The 21785-nt window shown below is 44.4% G+C and overlaps 1 protein-coding gene across 2 annotated transcripts in view; it reads right to left on the bottom strand.

The window, feature by feature from the left end:
* DPF2 (double PHD fingers 2) overlaps nucleotides 1-15781 on the bottom strand; it is an 86516-nt gene extending 70735 nt beyond the window's left edge. For both annotated transcript variants that reach the window (XM_073604939.1, XM_073604940.1), the window contains exons 1-4: nucleotides 15635-15781; nucleotides 10834-10994; nucleotides 9960-10067; nucleotides 7929-8092 (exon numbers count right to left, since the gene is read on the bottom strand). In XM_073604939.1, coding sequence (XP_073461040.1) covers nucleotides 7929-8092; nucleotides 9960-10067; nucleotides 10834-10994; nucleotides 15635-15657 — 456 coding nt within the window. In that variant the 5' untranslated portion in view covers nucleotides 15658-15781. The remainder of the gene's footprint in view (nucleotides 1-7928; nucleotides 8093-9959; nucleotides 10068-10833; nucleotides 10995-15634) is intronic.
* Nucleotides 15782-21785: the final 6004 nt, after the last annotated feature.

Here is a 21785-nt window from a genome sequence, read left to right as displayed (position 1 = left end):
ACAGGAGATGGCAGGATATACTGTACACAAAAGCTGGTGGGAACACTCAAGAAAAAAGTTAGGAAATATGGCAAAGAGGTCTCGCTTTTAGAGTATGCAGGACTTTTCAGCAACTTTACACATCTGCAAGTATAAAGTTTGACATGTCACAGAATTAAGCACCAGGATTAAAAAGTTCCACATTTCATTATTAAAATGACATTAAGCCCCTGTTCACACCGGTGCGACTTGTCATGCAATTTGAGAGATCATAGTGGCATGTCAAGTTGTTCAAATGTAGTTGTTCAAATCGATGCAACGCCGACTTTGAAAATGTTTCTGCACTATTTTTGGCGATTTCATTTGCGACTTGACATCTGTGCATGAAGCTGCACAGATGTCTGCAAGCCACACATGAAAATCGCACTGACCGACGGCTTTAAAATCGCGTGGAAGTAGTGCGATTTCAACGCTACATTCAGTGTGAACCAGGGCTATAGGTTCATAGAATGCATGAAGGTAAAAAACCTTGAGCATTTAAGACCATATTAACCACTTACCACCCGGCCTATAGCAGAATGACAGCCAGGAAGTGGTGCAGTTATCCTGACTGGGCGCGAGTAGAGGAGAGCCAATCGGATGCTCTCCTGAGAGGGGAGGTCTGCACTGAGTGATTTAATCAGAAAATATATAGTGTAGCGCTATGCGTAAAAATGATAAAGTATGAAAACAAAAAAATTAGGCTCGAGCCATCTCTCAATGGCCAGCAAGAAATACTTCAAATTTAAATAAAGAGTGACTCAAATACAAAAAGTGCGCTATATGTTACAAAATGACATGTAAAATATAATAATTACAATACACCAGTGAAGTGTGAAGACGAGACCAAATTATAAATGGATAAAAAATCAACCAAAAAAGTCCATAAATATTTAGAAAATGTGTTCCTGATGAAAATCAAAAACCACCACCAACAGTTTCTGAGGGTTAACTGGTGAAGACAAAAATGGAAAGCTTCTGGTAGGTGAAAGGGTAAAACACCAAATGAAATGAGACGTCTGAGTATATGACAGGACCATCACCACAGCATCTGAGGAGGCTTACCGGAAGCAGGGGACTTGGAAAGACATACGTCTTACAAGTCTCAAAAAGCTTGTTTAGCCGCCAGGGCTGGCAAGATGAATCATCAGGTAGCCACAACTTCAAATAGGGGGGGGAAGGGAAGATCTGTCACAGCTAGATGGGAAGGAGAGTCTGCGTCACATGGTGGGTATACATTAACCTGTGCCAACGGGAAGTTGTAGAGCAAAGTCAAGCTGGAAGTCAATGCGACTTTCAGCTTGACTTTGCTCTACAACTTCCCGGCAACCAGTACTCTATACCACAGAGCGAGCACAGGATCCGGATCCACCTCTGGTCTCTCCTCCCAGGTCCCACGTTGGCACAGGTTAATGTATACCCACCATGTGACGCAGACTCTCCTTCCCATCTAGCTGTGACAGATCTTCCCTTCCCCCCTATTTGAAGTTGTGGATACCTGATGATTCATCTTGCCAGCCCTGGCGGCTAAACAAGCTTTTTGAGACTTGTAAGACGTATGTCTTTCCAAGTCCCCTGCTTCCGGTAAGCCTCCTCAGATGCTGTGGTGATGGTCCTGTCATATACTCAGACGTCTCATTTCATTTGGTGTTTTACCTTTTCACCTACCAGAAGCTTTCCATTTTTGTCTTCACCAGTTAACCCTCAGAGACTGTTGGTGGTGGTTTTTGATTTTCATCAGGAACACATTTTCTAAATATTTATGGACTTTTTTGGTTTATTTTTTATCCATTTATAATTTGGTCTCGTCTTCACACTTCACTGGTGTATTGTAATTATTATATTTTACATGTCATTTTGTAACATATAGCGCACTTTTTGTATTTGAGTCACTCTTTATTTAAATTTGAAGTATTTCTTGCTGGCCATTGAGAGATGGCTCGAGCCTAATTTTTTGTTTTCATACTTTATCATTTTTACGCATAGCGCTACACTATATATTTTCTGATTAATTTACTTCTACCTATGTCTTAGAGGTGTGTTAGCCGCTTATTGTGTAACTATCTTTCTAACACCATTGGAGCAGCGCTGTACTTATTCCCCATTGATTCCTGCACTGAGTGATTAACAGTGCAGCCCCTCCAAGGATGCCCACCCAGGACCAACAGGGATGCCCGCCAATGATGCCCACCCATGACCACCAGGTATGCCAATCAGTGCCCAAAAATGCCAATCATTGCCCATCATAAATGCCTGCCAGTGTCTCCCCATCAGTGTCGCTCATCACTGCCACCCATCAGTGTCGCCTATCACTGCCACCCATCAGTGCCCCCCATCACTGCCACCCAGTGTCCATCAGTGAGGGAAAAAACGTACTTTACAAAATTTTATAACAGAAACATAGAAAAAAGTTAGCTTTTTTCAAAATTTTCGGTCTTTGTTTGCAAACAATCAAAAATCACCAAAAGAAAGCTCTATGTGTTGGAAAAAAAATGATAAAAATTTTGTTTGGGTACAGCGTTACATGACCGCACAATTGTCATTTAACTGCTTGCTGCCCGCCCACCCTCAAATGATGACGGGGTGGTGCAGCTCTCATTCTGGGACGTCGTCATGTGAAGGCATCCCAGAACGGCCGCTCTAGCACGCAGCATGGCGATCATGGCCGCGCTGTGTTGCTAGGACATAGCGCGACCCCGATATCTGTAAAGAGCCGCGTCCATGGCTCTTTAACCATGTGATTGGCTGTGTCCAATCACAGCCGGTCACATGTAAACAAGGAAGTGCCAGTAATCGGCTCTCCTTGCCATACAGAGTGAGAGGAGAGCCGATCAGCGGCATCTCCTCACAGGGGGACATGTAGGAATGTAATCAGGGCACTGATCATCAGTGCCCTGATTACAATAGTGCAATACACTGTCACCAATCAGTGCCCACTAGTGGCAGCAATCAGTGCCCACCACTGCCCACAAGTGCCACCAATCAGTGACCAATAGCGATGCCAGTCAGTGCTGGCAATCAGTGCCGCCCATCAGTGCCACCCATCAATGCCCACCAGTGCCGCCCATCAGTGCCCACCAGTGCGGTATATTAGTGCCTCCTCATCAGTTCCACCCAATCAGTGCCCATAAGTGCCACCTCATCAATGCCCACCAGTTCAGCCTATCAGTGCCCATCAGTGCCACCTCATCAGCGCACATCAGTGAGGGCGAAAAATTACTTATTTACAAAATTTACTGACAGAAAAAAAGTAAAAAATTTTTTTTTACATTTTTGGTCTTTTTTTTTTTTTGGTCATGGAGTGATAACAGCTTCTATTTCTGGATTCCCAGGGTGGCACGGATGGCTCCCAAGAGATCCTCCACCTCCTTCAGGGAAGGCACGTAGTGAGAGGGTCTATAGGACTCACCGTCCAACCCCTCTACCTCTGACTCCACCTGGGAGCCTGAAGAAGTGCTAACTGGCTCCTTTACCTCACCTTGAAAAGAAGGATTTCCTCACCGGGTCTTGCCATCCTTTGATGGCTTCCACCCAAGCTTCCAGGACCGGGAACACCCTTTTAAAACAGCATACTGATTCCACCTATGGTTTGAGTGCTGCTAGTCCGGAGTGCCAGCCACTAAGCCACTGCTGATACAATGTTTAGGATTTTTTCAGGGAGGGTAGTAAAGCCGAAGCTTTTTCCATGGAGCTTGGCAAACTGGTGATGAGCGGCCAGGAGGGTGGTGGGCTTGCAAATTCAAGCTGGTGACCCCTCTTTACAATCCCCAAAAGAAAGTGATTGGAGGAGACCACTACCAGCTATGGGAGGAAAGCCCCGAATCTTCCGGACCGTTCGAGAGGACGAACCCCCTATTTTGCCCTGCCTTTCTGACCCCAAGACCTCTTTGGAACATCGGCCTTTGGGGCCCTGAATTCTTTCTGAGGGCGAGACTTATTGCTTTGGTTTTTTTAAATCAAATTTTTTTTTATTATTAGACATTACATACAAATAACCACATTTAAATTATAGGGATAAACAGTCGTCCCCCCTCCCCCCAAAAAAAAAAAAAAAAAAAAGAAAATACATTCGATTACATAAATTATATCAGATTAATCCATACAGTATCAAAATAGAAAAACACACAAAAAACAAACCTTGCATTTCTTGGACTAAAATAAACAAAACATAATATTACATAGAGACATAGATACATTTTACTTGTCTAATTGTTCACCCCGATATCAAGCATCAGACTATGGCAACCTCCTCTATGCAGCATCAAATTATCTCTCTTACATACTCATTTCTTCTCTTCTACTCCCTCTCCCCCACCTCTGCTCTTTTCTTCCATCTATCTCCTCTGCCTTCACTCCTCTCCACTGGGTAGACCATCATATAGTTGATCACTAGTTTCTATCCAACACGACCATATTTTTTCAAACCTTTGGGGTGTACCTCTGCTTGTATGTTAATTTTTCTCTTTTATAGTTAAGTTTCTCACCCCATTGTTTATGGTTTGGAGGATCAACAGATGACCATTTTTGTAAAATAACTTTACGTGCTAAATATAAGGATCTTATCCACATAGTATGCATCTCTAATGGTAACGCTCCATCAGGGATTATTCCCAATAATGCAAGTTTCCCTGTTATCTCAGTGGAGCATAATAAATTTAGAGTTATAAATATTTTTTCCCCAGGAACGACGAAGATTTGGACAACACCAAAGCATGTGGATAAAAGTTCCATTAAATAGGGAGCACCGAGGACATAGTGGTGTTATATATTTTCCCCAAGCATAGAGTTTTTGTGGGATATAATGAGCCCTATGTAAAATAAAGAGCTGAGATAGCCTTTGGGAGGGCTAGAGGGATGTCTTGGGTAGTGTTTCCAGGGCCCGTGTCCAGTTCTCCTCATCTAGATCCTCTATGTCTCTTTGCCAACAAACAAAACTATTTGTTTTCCAGTATTCTCTATTGTTTGTCAATTAGAATAAAAGGTCTCCTATTAATCCTCGTTTCATGCAGGCTACCGAAAATCCCTTTATAATATTTTAGAATATTTATACTGTAAATGGAGTTTTGGATTTGTAATGCATGGCCTAATTGGAGGTATCGATAGAAGTTATTGTTCGTTAACTGATAGCGATCTTTTAAATGTATGAAAAGTAAAACAATTCCTTCATGTAACTGATACAAAAAATAGTATACCTTTTTTTTCCATCCTAAAAATTCCGGAAGTCTATTAATTTCATAAAAGGTAGTAGTTATCCCATATAAGCATGTTTCATATAGCCCTTATGCTGAGTAATAGTTTGCACTGCTTCCCATACCCTATGAACTAAAAAGTGGGGAATTTACTTGTATTAAAAAAGTGGCGAGCTACTATTAATTGAACTAAAGGGTACTTTTTTGAACTGGGACATTATCTTCTGTGTGGGGTCCTACATGTCCACTACCTCCCAGCCGTGCTGCAATTGTATAGTCTTGCGTTAGGTATCGCAATTCCCCCCTTATCTATTGCCTGTTGTAATGTTTCAAATCTAATTCTAGGTTTTCCACCCTTCCACACAAAATCCCTAAAAACGAGTCAATAGTCCTGAATAATTTTGTAACGTCAACCATATGAGACTTATTCCTTGCTTGCTTCCCAGTACTACACCAGACGAGAAAGGACTCTCACCCATCCGATCTAAACAGTTCCAGACCAGGACCTAACCAAAACAAGCCCTCTGTGAGAATCCCGCAGAGCTTAGCCTTGGACGCACTGTACTACTGCCAAGCTTTAACTGAGATGACTAGGGCTGAGGATCTGGTACACATATGCAGTGAATCAGTCGAGGCATCTGCACTATATGCCAACCCCCCCCCCCCCCCCCCACCCGGAAGAGCATGGGAAAGGACGACAAGATTGTCTCCATCCCTGCCCCTATGTGCGCCCCAAGGTAGAGTCCCAGGTGGCCTTCAAGAGCGGATCCATCTTCTTGTCCATGGGATCTCTCCCAGGTAAGGTCTGTATGCCTGGAAACCTGACAGGAGGCTGTGTCTAGTCTGGGTACCCTACCGACTGACGGACAGTCCTCTGTGAAAAAGAAAACCTAGGCTTCAGGGCCCTTGAAAGAAAGGGTTTCTTCCCCATATCTTGCCAATATTTGATGGCTTCCACCAGACCTTCCTGGGCCAGGAACAACTTCTGTTCCCCCAGGCCCCGATACATCTGGTCATGGAGCGATAGCTGCCTCTTCTCCTGGATTCCCAGGGTGGTACGGATGTCTCCCAAGAGATCCTCCACCCCCTCGAGGGAAAGCTTGTAGTGAGAGAGTCTAGAGGGCTCACCACCCAACCCCTCTCCCTATGACTCCACCTGGGAGCCTGTAGAAGTGCTAACTGGCTTCTCCTCAGCTTCTCACTGGTGCACCACCAAGGCCCCTCCATTAGCGGAGAATAAGAGCAGCAGGCAGATGCAATACTCTGCTGAGCTGGTGGGAGGGCCAGCCTGGGGCTGAACCCAACTGAAAAAAGGGGCATGCTGGGGATTGTAGCTCCTCAGGCTTACCACACAGAGCATGCTGGGCATTGCAGTTCCTCAGGCTCACCGCACAGAGGGCATACTGGGCATTGCAGTTCCTCGCAGTTCCCTAGGCTCACTGCACAGAGGGCATGCTGGGCACTGCAGTTCCTCAGGCTTACTGTACAAAGGCCATGCTGGGCATTGCAGTCTTCCAGCTTACTTTTAAAACCAAATGAAAGGCCATACTCCTAAGCAGAGTGTCACCAGGAGTGTCCCTAAGACCAAACACCACCAAGGTCCCAGTACCATCTCCCAACCACTCGACCAACAGAGGGGTCTAGACCCATGGAGCCATCGGGGGAAAGGGAATACCCACCCCAGGGTTCCTCTCACCTTAGTGGCTGGTGCTGGCATTACCAGGAGTAGTCTGGGCCGCCTCTGCCCCGGACATCTCCCGCTGAGGATCACGGTAGTCCCGCCTTCCTGAGCCGCTCGCTGACATTTAAAACATTTACAAAATCACACCAGCCAGAGCCTGTCCCTCTCTCATAAGCCCCGGCCCGGCAGAAGTGCTCGCCCCCACCGGACATGACGTCACTACGCCCTCCGGTCCGGCCTCAAGCTCCCTCACTGGCCACACAGAACGCGCGGAGGAGTGGTGCAACCCTGACGATGCCACCCTGGAGAATGAGAGCAGGGCTCTCGAAGCTTCTTCCCCCCCTCAGGAGAAGATGGGGTGGCTAAGCGGCGGACCCAACAGTACCTTCGTCAAGGCTCCGCCAACCGAAAAAATAGAGAGATAGGGAGAGCCCACAGTAAAAACCGGCTTCAACTTTCCCAGTTGATCAGCCCTGGTTCCCAGCGATGTCTTTCCGCCAGAGGAAACACCGAAACAGAGGGTCCAGTGGGGCTTAAATCTTGCAGCTAAGGTGGTGTTACCTGTGAAGGGAGGAGCCAAGGTCTCAAGGGTGGCTATCCTGAAAGACGTTTAGGTAAAAATCTCACTGATGAAGTCTCTAGGGGCGATAAAACACTAATTTGACTGAATGCTTTTCACCCAAAAATAAAATAAAATTGGTTTTGGTGGTATTGATCCTTTTGACCCAAAACCATGTGATATGTAAGTTTGCCATCCTTTTTGTTTATCAAATATGTATGTGTATATACAGAAGTAAGGAGTACTATGCCAAGTTACCTATAGCGTGAAAAGGTTCACATATACAGAAAATACGCAAGTAAGTCCCGAATTTAAACAGGAATTGCTTTATCTGCATTCAGACCTTATATCTGAAAACAGTAAACAAAAAATTCTAATCTTAAGGATGACCTCATTGTTTCCTCCCCACAGGCAATGTGTCAGCGCCCTGACTTTACCGTAATAATCCCGCTAGCTACAGAACGCTGCTTCATGCCTGTACCTTCCGTGCTCGGCCAGCAACAGACGGGAACTCTGAAAGACTGTCATCATCACGAGGGTCAGGGACAATTCTCTTCTCAATGGGCTCTGCTCGCAGGAGAGCTTCTAAGCTGCTGCCATCTTGTGGAATCAGTCCTTCTTTCTTCAGAATCTGTTCTGAGTCAGCTGAAATAAAAAAAAATTAAAAACACAAAATGTAGACAGTCTTTTCTGTACTCCAATCAGTCTAATTCAGCTCTCATTTTTTACTGGAGGCTAAAATGGCATGCTGCAAACCTGAAGCTATAGAAGTTAAAAGGTTTCATTGTAACGTAAAACAGTTGACTTTATAAACACCTTTTCCAGGCCACATAACAGTCTCAGTGTACACCTTGAAAAATTCAACAGAAGCAGCATGACACTCTGCCAGGGAGATCTGGCCACTAAATACTCACAGATGACAAAACTTGTGAGCAATTTCTCATTCCAGTATTGTAAAAAATAAAATCATTTTTTGTGACCTGATCCATTTAGCCTGGGTTTACACCTATGCGAATTGAATGTGGGTTACCCCACATCCAATTTGCATAGCAGGAGAATGTGACCAGCTCTCTATGGAGTCGGTTCACATATCTCTGGGGCGGCTGCGGAGCGCACTGCACTTTGGCTCTGTTTCAGGGCCAAATTCAGGCACAGAGTCAGCCCACATTCATCCCTGAACCGGAGAATGGGGATGCCCAGCATTCCCGTTTGAACCGACCCTAAAACACAAAACCCTAAAAGACCCCCTAATATGACATGACAAGTTTAAGCAGCAGGATTTTCCTGTGAATTTTCCTTTTAGAATAGACAGCTTTCTTTTTGTTCAAACTGTACATTATTGCCCTGCTGCCCATCCTGTATATGTGTGTCAGAATTTCTCATCTCTATGCTCATTGCAGGTTAGTGACTGGTGGAGGAACTAGCCAATGCATCACTGTGGGGAACTAACAATTAGAATAAATCGTAAGTAATGGCAGTCACCATGATTCTCCCATGGCAGTGTATTTGAAAACTGTGCAATAAAAAGCACATGTATGAGACATTCTTTGAGTCAAAAGCACCAAGAGGTTACTTAAAGTGGAATCAGTTGAAAAAGGCCCATCAGCTGGTGAGTAGGATTCCTACTGCCATAAAGCATACAATGGTGCGCAAGAAATCTTAGAAGCCAAATGGCTAATATAGCTAAAGAAATTATAGCTGGGCCTAATTATTTTTGACCATTTCTAATATCAATGGAAGCTCACTGCTGGCTTTCAGATTAGAATGATTGCCTCCTGAATAGTACACGAATTTATCCATCACTGGTGTATGGTTACAAGAAGGATTCCACTTTCCTCCAATGAGTAGAAATCTTCATTAAAGCCAAAGTTCAACTTTTAGGAAAAAATAATGAGTGCACATATATTTGCAGGGAAAAAAAAAGTGTATTTTTTTTCAGCACAAGCCTGCAAAGCATTGCACCTGTGATCAGTGGATTTATGGTGCAATGTAAGGCTCCTGCAGACAAACCTTACAGTTTTCAACCTACACCTCTGTGCAAGCTATCAGTCTGAAAGCTGTAGGGTTTGTAAATGAATATGAACTACAAGGACGCTTAAATGCGCCATTGCAGTCCATTGAGAACTACAAGCCATCTGATGCTTCGGCAGATGGTACTGTGAATGAATAACACAGCTGTGCAAGTGGACCTCCGCACAGCCATGCTGTTTTTAAAATGCGACAATAGCTTTGACAAGTAAAACTTAGCCACATATACAGTATATTTCATCTATGTAATAGCCTGTGTGCTTGGAGCTCTGCTTTAGAACATCTACATGAAAATTAGCTATACAACTTCTGATAGCCACACAAACTACATCTACAAACTTACAAGTCTATGGGAATGCCAAACCTGCTTGAAGCAGGCCAAAGGAAGGTAACCTGCAGGTCAAATGGAACAGAATTTTGAATGACCTTAGAAGTGTCAGACCGATGCTACGGACATATCCCAAAGTATGAAAACAGACATTACCTGGTTTCAGAGAAGGGAATGTAAGTCTTGGGTCCTCAGGAGGGTGTGCCCTCCGCCTCTTGCGCCACCGACGAGATGGATACGTATAAAGCTGCCCAGGAGCTGTACCTTTATTACAATAGAGCACGATAACATTAAATTACCCATTTCATGATTGGACACACTCACACAACCTTTTTTATTTTGGCAAGTCTGCTGGTTTAATACAAACTAACTTATTATAGCCCCTCCTATTAAAACTAAGCATTCATTTCAAGAGACAGATACAATTTTTAATTTACAGCAAACCTTGTAACTATTTTTATTTTTCTGGCTTTAGTTTGGAACATTTAGGAAAAAAGGAGAATGACTAATTCCTGTGACTGGTTTGGAAATCGACTGAATCAGATCATAGAGAAACTGATTCAGCTCTCCAATGCATCATCAGGATTTCTATACCAACCATATATAGAAATCCTATTCCCATCTTATGGCTGCAAAGTAATATAAAGTGTACATTGTGAATGCTGTATATCAAGTTCTAAGACCTAAACGCAGAATCCACTAATGAAGTCAGCATGTACCCAGAAGAGCCCTTATAAGAAAAACACACTGATTGGCAGGACATTGTGACCCATGTTCAGTTCAGTGTTTTCGAAGAATGCTTCTCTGAGCCCTGCTGTGTAAGGAGCCATGCTGTCCAATACAATTCCCCTAGGCAAGTTCCAGGAATAGTGGTAAATGTACTTTTGACAATCAAGTGCTGTGAGACACAAGCCTCTGGACAAATTACACATCAAATACTGGGTGCGATGTGCTCATTAGTAGGTAACCGGATTGGCTCTCAGCTGGTTAATTTACCTCAAAATGTTTTTTTTTTTTTGCAATATCATACCTGGACCTCTGTGCCTTTTCTCCATCCATATATAACAGTTGCTCTGAGCCACCCCAGTTTGGGAATCCAAGAAAGGCATTCGGACGCTGCGTTCTGCACACAAACGTGCATTGTAATTGTGGCATTGCTCCATGGCATCTCTGTAATACTGTTCACCAATGCTGCATTTAAAACAATAATTTATATATATAGATATATAGATATATTAGTATACAATGGTATAACTTACAACAGTGGGAGGCTGCTCTGTGCAGAACTAACAAACTGACAAGTTATCTTTCTCTCTTAGCCCTATCCTCCATTCAGTGTGCGTCTTGCACTGCAATACAACTGATTGTCACCTTCTATGGACTGTCTCTCCTTCCGTCTGAGCTCTGCTATACTGGGTCTGCAAGAGGCTGCTACCAAGTCAAATTCAGGTACTTATACTCCTTGCAATAAAAAATACATTTGATGTAATGATTACAGAATGACATTATTTCTGTGTAGTTTAGATTGAGGCTGGGTTCACACTGGTACGACACGACTGTCATCCTACTTTGCCCTGCAACATCGGTCCTACTTTGGTCCTACTTCTATTGGCTTGAATGAACAAGATAAGATTTTGCTCCAACTTTGAGATAGTATGACTTGTCTTTTGACCAATCAAAAAATCCCAGTGTGACAAATTCCTTTTATTGCTGCTGTAATCACCATGTCGGATGTCACATGTCGGATGGTTATGACAGGGATCCTACTTTGATCCAAATTCAATGATATTCAATGGGCTGAAGCAGGATCAAAGTCAGACCAAAGTAGTGCAGGGAACATTTTCAAAGTCGGAGCAGTTAAGATGGCTCTCATAGGGAAACATTGATTTTCACATGTCATGCGACATGAGCTCCTAATGTCAGAGTGTTTGTCGTACCAGTGTGAACCCGACCTCACCCAGAGTTCAGACTGAGCTCAGGTTCACACATGTGTGGCTGCTGGTTGGTGCCTGGGGTCCGATGCATTCCTGTACAAAGGTTAAGGCGCGATTCAGTTCTTAATTTTAGCCTGAATTCGCACTTAAACCAGACCCAAAGATGTACCGGACCCTTTTTCAAATACGGACCGCTGCCACCCCGGACATGTGTGAACTGGCTCCATTTACAGCCAGTCACACTTGCCTGTCATGCTAATTGGATGTGGGGACACCCTCATCCAATTACTATATGTGTGAACCCAGCCTTAAAGCATATCTTAACTCAAAAACAAAAATGTAGTATACTGCAGCTTACCAGTCCTAAAACATGAGTTCTGAATTAGTTCTCAATTTTCCAGTTAACAGTATTTTCAGCAGGTACAAAAAAAATACCTGTTGATCTAGGGAAAAAAAATGCAGTGTAACTGGCAAACTCTCCTGTGTTTCTTGTGTAAACTACTAGCATCATCAATCTACCATGTCATGGGAATAAACAAAGCCAGCAAGGTTTTAAGTCCAGCCTGAGTGACAAATCAGGCTAATTCCATAAATACAGCGGAGAAATAAGCATAGCCTTAAAGGGACAGGAACTGTATTGTTTGTAGTATTACCAGGTGAAATGAAGAAAAAGCCTGAAAAAAAGAAAATGATTGCAGCCACAACATCTAAGGACTGTTAAATTGCAAACTGCAATATATCATGTTTTTTGTTTATACAAGCTCCTGAACAACCCTCAGATAGCATCTAAACATGAATAAACTGCCCCCTTCTGTAGATAAGTAGAAAGCATTTAACTGTATTTTTCCAGAACCTGCTGAAACACTTAACTTACCAACTGACATTAGTTAAATAAGCTTTAATTCCCTGTTCACATAGGTGTGATGTGGGAAAACTGCAAATCCACTGTGGGATTCAGCATCGCACCTGACTCACGAACAGCTGGGAGTGTCAATAGAAAAGTATCGACACCCCCAAATCAGTTCGCATATCGCAGTGCAAACTGTCAGTTCAGAAATGAATCAGATCGCAGGGGTGTGAACACCCCTGCGATCATATTCTGGTGCAGACCAAAAAAAGGGTCCTGTGCGAGTTTGGTCCGAATCCAGCCATACTATTTGTATGGCTAAAACCGCATGGCACATGTGATTTGCACTGCAGTGTGGCGAGAATCACATGCGATATCGCTTCACTGGTGTGAACAGGGACTAAGGGCTCTTTCCCACTGAGCCCCTCTGCTCTATTCAGCGGGGAACCTGTGATAGATTCCCTGCAGAATCGGAGTAGAAAAGGATGAATGTCAGTTTTTTTTTTTGTTTTTTTTTTACATCCGTGCCTATTCCTGTAGGCCTGGTAGACCCGTGATAGCTTTGTGGATGGATACAAACTTGTGTCTGTTTACATCAGTCTACTCACAGCACTGGGATGGGATAGGTACTGGAAATGCATTCTATGCATTAGGATAAAAAACCTTCTGTGTGCAGCAGCCTCCCCATCACCCCCTAATACTTACCTGAGCCCCATCTCTCTCCAGCAATGTCCTCGGGTGCCTCAGCCATCCGCGACTCTCCTCCTGATTGGCTCCCACTGCTGTCAATCAAAATAAGTCATCCAATCAGGAGAGAGAGGCAGCGGGGACAAATGAGGGCTTCGTGTCTGAATGGACACAGGGAGCTGTGACTCGGCTTGGGTGCCCCCATAGCAAGCCGCTTGCTGTGAGGGCATTCGACAGGAGGGAGGGGCCAGGAGAGCCAAAGAGGGACCCAAGAAGAGAGCAGGATCTGGGCTGCATTGTGCAAATCCACTGCTCAGAGCAGGAAAGCATAATATGTTTGTTGTTTTAAGAGAAAAAAAGATTTTACAATCACTTTTAAGTGAAAAAGTCTTGGGTTTTTTTGTTAAAAATAACAATCATGTCATACTTGCCTGCTCTGTGCAATGGTTTTGCACAGAGCAGCCCAGATCCTCCTCTTGTCGGGTCCCTCTTCGGTGCTCCTGGCTCCTCCCTTCTGCTGAGTGCCCCCACAGCAAGCGGCTTGCTATGGTGGCACCCAAGCTGAGTCACAGCTCCCTGTGTCCATTCAGACATGGAGCCATGGCCCAGCTCCACCCCCTTTCTCTCCTCATTGGCTGACTGACTTTGATTGACAGCAGCTTTCTCAGCCAATGAGGAGGGGAGTCCTGGACAGCCGAGTCTCTTGTGCAACATTGCTGATTCTAAATAGACCTCAGGTAAGTATTAGAGGGGCTGCTGCACACAGAAAGCTTTTTATCCTAATGCATTAAGATAAAAAAACCTTCTGCCTTTAAAACCACTTTAATGCACAGTACGTCATTAAGGTAAAAAAAAATGTGGGGAGCAGCTCAGTGTAACCGTGGGTTTGGAGTGGGTTAACTGTGTTTTCCTATAGACTTATATTAGGCTCTGCGGTTTCGGTGCACTTTCTGAAAGTGCACCAAAGCTCCTGCATCTTTGGTACGCTTTCAGAAAGCACACCAAAACAGCAGGACCTAATAGAAGTCAATGGGAAAGCAAAGCTAACCGAGCCAACTCGTCAAAATCTCCAATTATGTCAATTCCAGTGACTGTTCAGCAAGCAGTATTTGCAGATTTCGATGACTTGCCTGTTTTCACAGAACACTGGCATCGTATACACTACAGTACACGACGAGTTGGCTGTTTTGACAGAACACCAGCTAAGGAGTTAAAAAATTAAAGCTGTTGCCGCCTCAGAGGCGGCCATATTGTTGGTTACTAGCGGGCAGACTAACAATGTCCAATCATTATATTGCGTACTGTAGTGCAACGCTCTTCCCAACAGGTCATGTTTTCAGGCCTTCCATTATTTTGTACAGGTGGTTTGATCAGTTTCACTGCCTTAGTAATTACCACAACGGTTTCATCTGGGGGGAAATCCTGAACACATGACCTGTTGGGGGTACTTGAGAAACATTGCCATAGTGTATACGCTGCCGGTGTTCTGCGAAAACAGCCACTGCGTCAAAAATCTGTAATTAGTGCTGCTGGACAGTCACCGGAAGTGACGTAATTGGAGATTTGGACGAGTTGGCTCTTTTTTACAAAAGAACACCGGCACCGGGTAAAGTGCGCTGCTCCCCTAGTGCGGACAAACTGCACCAAATCAGCCTTTGCATCCACTTTAAAGTAAAACAAAAATAGTAACTTTTCACAATGTAGGGTTATTGCGGATTACTATATGTACTTTTAGCAATAAAAATAGAAATCAGTGCGTAGAGGTAAAAGTAAATTCTTTTGACAAATCTAATGAATGGTCTACGAGCAGCCTGTTAATAAACATATAGCAGGACTGAGTGCTGGTACATAACAGGAGTGAGTGGAGTTGTTATCTAGATGTGGCAGCACAGACCGGCCATTGATAGAAAGGTAAACAATAGGTAGCCTGGGATCAGGCAGCTTCCTCTCCCCGGAGTGTCTCAGACACAAGTGATCGCTGCCTGTGAACAGTAAACATTGTTATCTTTATGTATAATGCTTTGCTACATAACAATCACAATGCACCAATCACAGCCCCGGGTGAGGTGTGTATGGAGGGCCCATAGTACCGGTCACATGACTGCTGTGTCAGGGCTACCAATGCTAGGGATACATGAGGGGGCGCCGCTATTCTCTGCCTATGGATAACAAGCTGGGCCTTGTAGTTCTACAAGGAGGTACAGCATGTCCCAGCCTGCCTCACAACTACACACTCTCCACTCCCTCTATGTCAGCACCCTCTCTGAGGAGAAGCCCTGCCTTCCCGCCCGAGAACAACCGCCTCTCTCTTCCCTTAACTCCGCCACCTTCCCACTTCACTTTCTCCCATTTCCTTCACTTACATCTTTTCTACTGCCGCCGCCATCTTCTCAGTCTCTCCCGCGACACAAGCACTCTAACAAGGCGCCTGCGCACATGGAGCATGACCTCACTCGTACACATGCGCGGTGCCGCTGAGTCGCACGCGCTACGTTAGGGCCGTGGAGCTGCTTTCCCACGGCGCATGCGCCGCAAGAGGCTTAGCTTATTGTGGAAGCTTTCTGCTGCTTACGGAGCGTTACTGCGAGCTGCTGGGTGAATTTGTTTTGCCTGATACGAGCCTTCTTCCCCTAGTTGGCTTTTATTATTATAATATTAATAAATAAGCTTTGATTTCGTATATTTTCACAGCAGTAGCTTCATTGAAGTGTATAAATTTGCTTTACATAAAAAATGTGAACTAACACCAAATACTCATCTTTCCTCCTCCTGGTCCTCACTGTGCCTACCTCCAGCGATGCCCAACTCTCAGAAATACCTCCCCCCACCACCACCACCACCGATGCACCAGCATCAACGGTACAATTCTTCAGCATTTTCAGGGCAAACCAGATTGATTCTAATTGGTCAGCACCATCAATGTAACCAGCAGTGGCAGCCCGTAATGCAGGGTGCAAGTACGCCGCCCCCCTATACATGTGTCCAGCCCCTAATCTACGTGCAGGGTCCGGACGCACGGATTCCAATGCGTTTTTTTTTTTGAAGCACGTGATTAGAGCCTGAGGCTCTAATAGGCTTAAAAAATGGGTGCGCTCGGGGTGCAGAGCACTGCGCCCCAAGCTCACCCAGATGTGTGACAATAGCTAATGAATATACACTGATTCTCCTCTCGGCCAATCAGGAAGCGGGTCCTGAGTCCTGTTTCCCGATTGGTCGAAAGGGGAAACGAGCCCATTGGCCTAGGAGGTTGGGGACGGCATGGCGACGAGCTCCTGCTGCTCTGTCCTTGGAGGATGTGTACATCATGGCCAAGAGTCTGGGCTCCGAGCTGCAGAGCCTCACTGAGCAGTACGGCCCAGAGTCTGTGCTGGAGAGTTTTGTGGCCCCCCCGGGAGAGTGTAGCTGTACAGAGGAGGAGCTGCTGATCAGAGCCGTACACACCACTGGGACCGGCGATATGTAGTCCTGGAGTTAATTCCAGGTTCCCAGGCTCCGGCTCTGTGATTGGCCAGAGCCGCGATGACGTCTCTCCCACACATGTGTGCAGGAGCTGCTGGTAAGGGCACAGCAGCTGAAGAAACAGCACGAGCGAACCGTTTCTTCAGTGCGTATGTGCCAATGAAGTCGGCACATGCGGATACAGTGAATATCTCCTAAACTATGCAAGTTTAGGAAAAATTCACAGAACCTACAGGTAAGCCTTATTATAGGCTTACCTGTAGGTAAAAGTGTTTGTACAGGGTTTACAACCACTTCAAAGCCCTTCCTGCTGCCCGATCTAAAAGAATGACCTGTGTCACGGAACGTCCCTCACTCCACTTGAGTGCTTCCGTCATATACCACTTCCTCCCAGTCTGTATACAGATATCAGATATTCCAACCTCTCTGAGCACAAAACAAGGCGACACTTGCTTGTTGCTAACATGAACTCACTTTATTTAGAATCAAAATTACAAGACTTTATATGCCGTTGGAACCTCCTCTAACAATACAACTGTAACCTAATTAACATGAGCTAATTATCTAATCCTTTATACAGCCTAGGTGATGGAGACATGACCTTTCGCCCAGACTTGTGGTCACCGAGCTTCACACAGTTAATTAACACAAACAACAATGGGTGAAAAGACTCTTAGAGCCACACTAGACTTATTTACAATAAACACATTATAGCAGAATTGATGACATTAGCATTTAACAGTACGAGTCCCAACGGTATAAATCAGTCACCATTCTAATATGGCATATAAAGGGTTCCCAGAGTCTGTGTGTTTTGGGGGGACATGGAGCTGAATCCAAAGTAACACCAACCCCAGGGTCCCCAGGCATACAGCTCACAGAGAGCACCATTCCCCCAAATGCTAGGGCCCATAATCGGTGGGCAAGAGGCTTGCGTTCAGTCCACTCAAATAGCCTCTGTCCAGGGTGAGTCTGTCACAACGTGTTTCCTGTGTTCCCAGGCAGGTGAGTACTTGGGCTGGCTGTCACAGTTATTAGGAGCCTTCTGTACCCAGGACCGATGCTAGACTATTTTGTGCCCTAGGCAAGACCAGCTACTTGCACCCCCCACCACCAAAAAAAACCCAAAATGCTGCCAATACAGCCTGTGCAGAGATGTTTCTTAACTCCTTGCTGAGGTTAAAGTGGAAGTCCAGTCAAAAATGAAAATTTTTCTATTAATTATATGTAAAATATTGTTTAGAGACAATTGGACAGACTGAGCGGACTTTACTGGTACCAGAGAAGGACAATCACTACATAATAAAACTAAATCTCTTTATTATAAAAAAAAAATACAAAAAATTCATTGATTAAAAAGTTTGTACAATCTATAAAAACAAGAAAAATAGAGATCACATCAGTTTGACCCCTTAGTAGATATCATAATAGGTCTCTGTTACTACTAGGTCAAAGAGGTTGACATTTCGCTTTTATGCCTCCTCAGGACCTTATTTCATTGACTATAGACAGAGCTCAAGTACAAAAGAGAAAAGAGGGGAATGTCATATTGTTGATCAGATGAAGAGTGCAGCATGACCTAGTAGTAACAGAGACCTATTATGATATCTACTAAGGGGTCAAACTGATGAGAGCTCTATTTTTCTTGTTTTTATAGAATGTACAGACATTTTCTAATCAATTAATTTTTTGTAATAAAGAGATTTAGTTTTATTATGTAGTGATTGTCTTTCTCTGGTACCAGTAAAGTTCGCTCAGTCTGTCCAATTTTCTCTAAACAATCTTTATATGGATGAGGTCCCCCCACAGCCGATACATTCTATATAAATATATAAAATATCTTTATCTTTGACATTATTCATTTTCTGTATAGCGGTTTGTGTTGATTGTAAAGTAATCAAAGCCAGACAATCAGCTTCTTCCTGTTCTTCAGGGACAGCTTTACTTCCTTATTTCTGAATTCTGCATGGGGGCCTCTCACTTCCTGAAAACATTTTCCTTCTCTTTTACACACCCCACCCCTATCCCTTCTCTCCTTTTTAGATAGACATGCCTAGACCTGCCTAGCCCCACCCCCATCCCTCCTCTGGACACATAAACAGCAAAAAACAAAGACCCACTCCAGGTGTCTGATTCCAAATGATCTCCTCCCTCTTTAGGTGTGGGTGCAGCTCAATATGCAACCATATGCAAGAAAAGAACAAAAGTCCGGATGGCCGCACTCCAATGATAAACAATTTCTTTATTGATGTAAATCCATGCAGCAGGGATAAAACCGCTAGCGTGTTTCACACCATCGGGGCAGGTGCTTACACCATGCTGGGCGGTCGCAGGTCACTCAGCTGTGTTAGAAAAGTGAATGAATATTTGCTTTTCTAACACTAAACCGCCTCTTCTCCAATCAGGTGCTCGGATCTCAGATCTGTTACCCGTCACCAGATTGGCTAAAACGACAGTCGCTGTGATTGAACGCCCATCATGTGTCCAATCATAGCAGAGGACGGGAAGAGAAGACGGGAGAAGACATCGAGGAGCTGTCCCACCACCACCGAGACAGGGTAAGTACAGACGCGAGTGGGGGGCACACTGGCAGCATTTGATATGGCACAGTGGCTGTGTTTGATGGGGCACAGTGGGAGCGTTTGATGGGGCACGGTGAGGCTGCATTTGATGGGCACAGTGGCTGCATATGATGTCACGGTGGCTGCATAATATGGGCACAGTGGCTGCATAAGATGGGCACAGTGGCTGCATTTGATGGGCACAGTGGCTGCATTCAATGCTGCACAGAGGCTGCATTTGATGGGACACAGTGGCTGCATTCAATGGGGCACAGTGGCTGCATAAGATGGGCACAGTAGCTGTATTTGATGGGGCACAGTGGCAGCATTTGATGGCACAGTGGCAGCATTTGATATGGCACAGTGGCTGCGTTTGATGGCCACAGTGGCTGCGTTTCATGGCACAGTGGCTGCGATTGATGGTACAGTGAGGCTGCAATCGATGGGGATTTTTAAAAATATTTTTCAGTTTGTTTGCGCCACCCCAACAATTTTGAGCACCAGCCGCCACTGCTATAGGTATAATCCACTCCTTGAACAGCTGGGTCAGAGAACCAAAACACTGGAGCCAAAATTTTGCATTGGTGGTATAATGGCATCTGAAGCACTGCAGGATATTTGTTTGATTTCAGAATAATGTCTAGAGAGCAAAGCCGTAGATCACTTTGAGGTTCAGCCCGAGACATCTAGAGGAAATTAATTTGGAGAATCGTGGTGGTGACAAAATTGCACTAATATTGGACAGTGCTTAAAACTTTAGCTTGCTCACTGTGGAGAAGGCAACATATGCACAGTCATTGTACCCAAATATATTCCTTAATTACTGTGTCAGATGCAAGAGTCTAACTGGGGTCAGGAGTGTGTAACATAGAGAGCACAGGGGTCAGGAGTGCATAGCATGCAAGTTAGGAGACAGTACAACAAAAAATTTACGTCCCCCAAGCCAACCCCCCCCCCCTACAGTTCTCCCCTCCCCCAATAGAGATCCTGCCCAGTACAGATCTCCCCCGAGTACATATCCATCTCCTAGTACAGATCTCTGCCCCATTACAGCTCTCCCCTCCCCTTAAAATCCACTCACCAGACCAGGCATTTGGAGAGAACAGAGTCCTCCCTTAGCTGTCAAATAACTTGAGATGAGCCTGTCTGTAAGTTCTGACAAGTAACAGGATTGGCAGCTGCAGCGTTGTGGGTGCACAACTATCTGAGCTGAGTGTGTATGCTCTGAGGGGGTTTGGACCCCATAATACCCCCCCTTATCTATGCCCCTGCTACAGAGACAGTCTCATACTGACACGCTAGAAACATATCCGCAGAGATGAAATCAGTCTCATACTGACACAGCAAGAAACATTCACAGAGACAATTGTTAATATACTGACATAGCCGGAGATGGAAACAGTACCATAATGATGCAACTATGAATATACAAACAACTCCATGAGATCACCAAACAAATGTACAAGGATTTAAAGTGGTTGTAAAGGCAGAAGGTTTTATATCTTCATGCCGAACCAGGGCTACTTGTCTGAATGGAGCTGCAGATCGGCTTGGGTGCCCCATAGCAAGCTGCTTGCTGTGGGGGCACTTGACAGGAGGGAGGGGCCAGGAGAGCCAGTGAGGGACCCGAGAAGAGGAGGATCTGGGCTGCTCTGTGAAAATCCACTTCACAGAGCAGATAAGTATGACATGTTTGTTATTTTTATAGAAAAAAAAAAACGAGACATTACAATCACTTTAAGTGATGAAGAATGTGTTTCAGGGGATAAACACACATACTGTAGTATTTGCTGCATTCACTAACACTGGCCTAACCTTCCCTGATGAAGAGGGAGTGTGTTTGGCCCCTGAAACGCATTGGTTTTATCTTCTAGAAATCAACTCTATCATAAAAACATGGAAGAATTATTAATTACCTCTACTTTCCTTATCTCCAATACTTCCTTGTGACTTTGTTGCAACAATAGAGCCATACAGTAAAAGTATCGCAAATAAGAACTACTTGAATTTGCCACAGGCATCATTACTATCTATGAAAATGTCATAGTGTTTTCATGAATTTGGTGCTAGGCTTCCAATTACATCTACATTGTTAGAAATGTGTTATAAATGTCTTATTGAATTGTCCCCTGTGAGTACTGTAATGATGTGTGTGTGAAATAGGGATATCTGAGGACATTACACACTTTAGGAATATTTATTTGAAAACTGCAATAAACATCTATTTTTGTACCTGCTAACTCATTTTTTGTTTTGGGAAATAAATGTTTCTCCACTCTCCTCCACCAACGTCTCCTGCCAACATAATTTGATTGCAAGATAGAAATGTCCAGTTTACCAACAGCTTTATATCAATGCATTTTATTACTGCCAATGCACTGTCCTCATAATTTTCTGCTGCTCTTCCACTCTCAGAACTTTCTGTTGTCCTGACCAAAAGAAAAGGAGACAACCTGAGGAGGCGCAGCAAGCAGAAGCGGGCTTACATTGTCAT

The sequence above is a fragment of the Aquarana catesbeiana genome, linkage group LG11 (genome assembly GCF_042186555.1).
Source record: "Aquarana catesbeiana isolate 2022-GZ linkage group LG11, ASM4218655v1, whole genome shotgun sequence".
NCBI lineage: Eukaryota > Metazoa > Chordata > Amphibia > Anura > Ranidae > Aquarana > Aquarana catesbeiana.
This window is presented reverse-complemented; position numbering and strand designations above follow the sequence as displayed.